General features: G+C 38.2%; 1 protein-coding gene across 1 annotated transcript in view; it reads left to right on the forward strand.

The window, feature by feature from the left end:
• Positions 1 to 4,963, forward strand: part of LOC136786346 (ankyrin-3-like) — a 106,305-nt gene extending 101,342 nt beyond the window's left edge. The window contains exon 5 of the mRNA XM_066996575.1: positions 4,917 to 4,963. Within this exon, the coding sequence (XP_066852676.1) occupies positions 4,917 to 4,963 (47 nt within the window). The remainder of the gene's footprint in view (positions 1 to 4,916) is intronic.
• The last annotated feature ends 1,037 nt before the right edge of the window (positions 4,964 to 6,000 follow it).

The following is a 6,000-nucleotide window of genomic DNA, read 5'->3' on the forward strand; positions in this document are numbered from 1 at the left end:
GGCTTCTGAACTCATTCTTTCTGGGATCAGATAGAATTTAAGTCAAAAGTTTGGAATGTACATTTGAATTTGGGAAATGCACCTTGTCCTGGTGGGCAAACTAACTGTAAAAAGAGCCTTGTTACTTCCACTGACACGTAAGCTTGTCTATTCTTCCAAAATGTACCAGAGAAGGTGGTGATGTTGCTGAGACTGACTGATGGCCAGTTCTTCTCTCTCCAGTTTGGGCAAGGTTGTAGCGGAAGCTGCTTCCCGGCTGTGATTTCAGAGTTGCAAACAACATGTGCTCACTCGCAGTGAACAACACACTGCAAAGTAGCTAGATGATGGGTTTGTTTTCTGAGATAACTGTTCCCATCTCCTCAGCCCTCCTAAACAGACACACTATTATCACTATGGAGCAACTGGCCCAGTTATCCTTACGCATATTTAAGATGCACGCTATTTCCTCTGTTGAGGATTAGGAACAATTTATCAAATAAATTATTTGGCTAATGTTTGTAAATTCTTCCTTCTTAACTATGGCAACTGTCTGTAGCTATAGAGAACAGGACATATGGTACAGATGAGGACTATATATGATACAGGAAGCTGCCATCTTCATTCCAGCAACATCTTTCTAACTCATCTTGTCTGCTTGTGACATTCTCATGGTAAAATAAATCATGGAGCCACACAGTGTTCCAGTTGAGTTCAAGTGCATCATTCAATGATTGCAAATACCATTTTTGCAGTAATGGTGTAAGCTAAGCACAAGGAGGAAAACAAGTCACACTTCAGGGGTAGATTAATTTCAAATTGAATTTTCCTAGCACTTACTGTCTATAGGCAAAATAATGACCCTTAGGCTAATCTTTTCTGGGGTACATGAGCAGAACAAGTAGAGCTGATGTGATTAAATGCTGTAGCTTGAAAAATACCTTGGTTGAAAAGAAATTGTGCAAACATAGCTGGGCCTGTGTGAGATGCTTTTCTCAGTCCTGTTCTGTAGAGCATTCTCTTATCAATAGGAACACAGCCAAGCTTGTGAAAGCGATTTGATTTGTAAGAGTCCATCCTAAGTCTGACCACCTTCACATCTTGCTGGCCCAGACCTGGGAACCTGCTTTTTTCTTTTTTCTTGTTTGATGTCATCATAAGATGGATGGTATAAAGTAAATGGAGGCCAAGAGATGAAGCAATAGGACTATAAAACAAACAGGTCTGTCTGTAGCCTGACATTTTATGACAATAGAAAGAAATTGGAAATATCTTCAAGATGCCTTCAGTCCAAGATTCTTTGACTTTTTATTCTTAATCTTTTGCTTTTTGCCCCAAAACTGCTGTTAAAGAGCTCTCTCAGGACAACTGCTGGTCAATTACTCTCCATCCTCTACTTACATTAAAGATAAGAAATGCTGTACTCCCACAGCTAAAAAATTTAGGAAACTACTTTCTTAATGAACTTATTGAATGATTTCTGCATTCATTTGTCATCCTTCTCATTGTATAAGAAGATTAACTGATATATTTAATATTAGGATTTTTGGAGCATAGTAAGGGAAGTAATGGTAAAAATGATACTTTCATGAAGCATCATCCCTCATAAACACTTTTCTTTATGCTTGAAAAAAGAAATAAAATTTCCTAAATGTGAAAAACACATTCTGACAGAATTGGAAATTAATTTCACAGATATTATTTTATATGCTATTCTAGTTTTTAAAAACGTTTCTTATTGTTAGCAGTGAATGTTCTGTGTAATGTGCGCAGACCTGTTAACAGGCATTTGCTACTTCAGTTACCATCCAAGTGGGATCGATTCAACAGATAACAACAGACATTTAGAAGATGGCAGTCGGCAACCTTGGCATAAACACTTGTTTTTCGCCTGCTGAAATCCGTATCTATCTGTCAGGAGTTAGTTTTCAGAATAATGGGGGAGGGATGCAATATTACGAAGATACTCCACAAAACGTTTGCAAGTGGGGACATTTTTAGATGTAAAAGAATGCGCTCCTATGGGAAGCCCCAAATGGCAAATGTAGACTTGGCATTAATGAACAAAGATGAAGTTTTTGAAGGACTTTGATTGGTGTTTACAAAAATGATTATAATTTTCAAATAAAGAGTCATAGCATTTAAAGCGAGTCAATTCAGCTTTACGTAACATGGTTTTTTTTGCCTACCACTGTAAATTTATAGAGTCCTGGTAGAGCTTTACCATCTCTGGTAGTTGATGATTTTTCTCTCTGCCAGGAGAAGCATATATGCAGAGTGGTAATGTGGGAGTTCTGGTGAAGCTCCTAGTTCAGATTCTGGCAACGTCCTTGCTGTGTAAGTCTGGATGAACACTAATGAACTAATGTTCATTACAGTGTTATAACAGTGTTCATGAACTAATGAACACTGCTGGCACCTCAGGTATTTGTTGTCTAACCTTTGCACCTGGTGGATGATGCAGATAGCAGTAGAGGGCCTGTACAAGTATAGTGTCATCTGATGGAAGGGATTTTCCCCACTGCTGCTCCACTGGTTGCCTCCAGACAGAACAAATTCAAACTGCTGGGATGTATCTGCACTGGATTTGTGGCACGTTGCCTTCATTTAAAAATTCTCTATTCACTTGAATTGGAGTGGGTGAGTCCTTAATGCAGTGTGATCCAGCTGCTGGCTTTTGGTTCAGTCCTTCTGCTACCCTTTTGCTGAGGAGATAGATTACAGTTGCTTGATTGTAGCTCCTTCTGTGCTTGCCACAGAGAGCCACAAGTACCCTGACAGAGCTCCTAAGTGTAGGGGCTGTTCCATCATACAGTTTCCTGGACAAAGCACTGTCAACAGCCCAACAGTAAACAACTGCACACAGAGAAAGAGGTGAATGACCTACCTAGATGTGTCTTCTTCTTGGTAAATGTTGGATGGATGCACTTGGGTAATATCTGTTGATAGTATTCAGCATTTTGAGTAGTATTTGTGTGTCTGTCCTTTCACACGCGTGTTCCCAGGTAGCTAAAAATTGGAATACGAATGGATAGATGTTGCCTATAGGATGTAGGAAAGGATGTATGTTTTTAGTCAGGGCTCTGAGCAGCTTTCATCTAAGAATTTGGTTCTAATACTGATTTGCCAGAGACTTCCTGTAAAGATTAGATTTAAAAGTTATTTTTGCTGCCTTTATGCTCGATGGGGATAACGAATGCTGCCTTTCTACTCAAGATTGGATTTACATGCTCAAGAATCACATTCATCATAGGCAATAAATAAGTTTTAAAAAAAAAAAAGAAAAACAGACTTCAATGTTAATGAAGAACGGACGTTTGATTTCTGATGACAGAGTCAAGTGTATGTAACTACAGCTGGTTGAAAAAGATAAATATGAAATTATATGGAAAAAGGAAAAGAGAATGCCTGAAGAGAATGTGAATACTCAAATACCATTTTTATTTTTTGTCAAGCAATATGGCATTGATAAAAAGAATAAGAGAAAAAATTAATCTTACCAGGCTTAATTAAGAAATTCTGAAACAGAGCAAAAATACAAGTTAAAGGCAAATTTAGTTAAAAAAAGAGAAATTATGACTGAAATGCTCAGTTTCTCTTTCCTAGATTTTATCTCAATTCCATTTTTAAAAATAGATGCTATATTGTCACTCTCAAATCTTTTAGGAACAGTTGTTGGTATTGAGGGTGTATTACATCCTCTCCTTGGGTATCTCTGTTGTTTCACACTTTATTTTTTTTAGGCCCCTGCTAAATGCCATTTTGGTGGTAGTGATTTAATGCCAGTGAAGATACTCAGATTGTTTCATAACTTCCTCTTTAAGGAACTTGGTATCTGTCAAGGTCATTCCCATTTCCAGTGATGAGAATTTGCCATAGTGACAAAATTTATTCTCTGATTATAAACTGATGGATAAGTGAGCATTCTAAACACTAGTTTCTTTAGCTTGCAGTTTTCTTTTTCTTTTTACAGCTAAATTACATAAAAACACTGGCCTTTATCAAAACTTACCACAAGTGACATCTGAAATGCCACACTGATTTCCCTGTTCCTTGCAACAATGAAATAACAGAATTATCTCAGAAAAGGCTATTAAAAACGTTGCAACCACTGGAGATTACAAACCCCATCTGTGCTATTTGAGGCTGTTAAACATTCAGGGACTTTGATTTTATGGATTTTGTTTTTTATTAGATTACTTTGCTTTGCCCTTCAGTTTTCTGCTGGCTCTCAGAGCTGTTATTTTGTTCCTCTTCCTGTCTTTTCAGAAATCTGTTCCTTTTGAGCTAATACGTCATCACCACCTATTTTTTAGAAAAAGTAATTTCTATTTTGATACAAAGCCTAATTGCACAGTGATTACTAATTGAATGACTCCACTTTCACCTGTGCGCATATCATTTGAGAGCTGACATCTTCCCTGAGTACGTTTCAGACAAATGCTGAAATGAGGGCAAACCCAGAAATGGCTGAAGAAATGTAGAAGTTAGCGGGTCCTTTTCAGCAGACCTTTACATAGAACTTGACCAGTGCGCAACTGTTTGGCTCAGTTAGCTGCCTTGGTTGCTACAAATATTTCTTAAAAAAATATATTTAATGAATGTCTGTAAGACATCCACTTGGTTGACTCTGCTCATGTGTTCCGTGAGCAGATCTAGATATGCTTCGTCAACTCAGAAATCAATCTCTGCAATTTCTCTTTTTGATTTGACCATGATTTTTGGTCATGTAGAGATCTGACCACACACATTCTCTGTTGTCCAGCCCAGTGGTCTCCTCCTTTCACAGCCAGATAATTTCTTTACCCTGAACAACCTGTTACCAGTTTTGCCTGTGCATTAGAACAGCCATCCTTCTCCATAATTCTCCTCTCAGTGAATGCCTACTTTTGCAACGTACTATGAATTCTTATGTCAATTCTTTGTCTTTTTTCCAGGTGGAAGAAGTGTCACCAAACTTAGTCAGTCCAACCCTTCCCTTTGATGAATTAGTATTTCTCTGCTAGTTTCTCTTAAAGTCAAACTGTATCTAATATCTGATTTATGTGTAGGCATCAGAGATGCCAGAGAACTGGAATATTAGTCTCCCAAGTGTGATGACGTCCCTAGTGCAATAATCTTAATAACTGAGTCTACCTCTAGGCTTGTTCCCTGCAGCAATAATGCTGAGATATTCTGACCACACATATCGTGTGGAATGGATTTTATCCTGACCTTCTCTGTTCCAGGCAAGGCCGTGCTGTTAGTCTAATATGAAGAGTCGCACCTCATGATACAAAGTGATTCAACAAATGTCAAGTGATTGAGGTACAAAGAGCTGAAGAGTAAAAGGCAACAAAAGGAAATAGAATTCACTTCTATTCGGTAACTGTAAGGGAGCTATCATATCCTGCAGTCATCTAAGAAACACTTCCCATCAATTTTAAAACTTCTGCACTTGACCTTAGAAGAAAGTTGTGCTCCCCATTAGCTGCTAAGGTTGTGCTTTTTGACCGCTGCTTCATTTAGGGGCCCTGACAAAAGGAGGAGCCTACCTTTTAATCATCAGATTATTTAAAGTGACCCAGATACAGAAGGCAAGGATTAGATAAATCAGTACTCTCCCCAAGCTGATCTTGTTATTTAAAAGCTCTCTGGTTTCCTTTCCTCTATATCCTTCTCTAAGCTCGTTGCAAACACATTAGCCAAGAAATATTTTGTGTTTAAATTTGTCCCCATTACTATTGCCAGTTCCCTGTTTCAAAACACAGGAGATGTAGCCATCGTGACCGCTGGAGTATTCTTATCCAGACTATTGCTTGGATTAAAGCAATCCATAGAATAGCACAAAATTTCCACCCTTAATATGCTTTCCCAAAAATGAGCGATAAGAGAGCTTGTTGAATGTCCATATTCAGTGTTACCAGTGAAGGGAGGATTTAGCTGATTGTCAGAGAAGTGATCTGCTTGTCTCTATCAGGATGCCCCAGGATTTGCTTTACCAGGGATTGCTCTCCCTGTAGTTTGTAAAGATAATCTTAC

This window comes from Anser cygnoides, chromosome 4 (genome assembly GCF_040182565.1).
Source record: "Anser cygnoides isolate HZ-2024a breed goose chromosome 4, Taihu_goose_T2T_genome, whole genome shotgun sequence".
In the NCBI taxonomy this organism is placed as follows: Eukaryota; Metazoa; Chordata; class Aves; order Anseriformes; family Anatidae; genus Anser; species Anser cygnoides.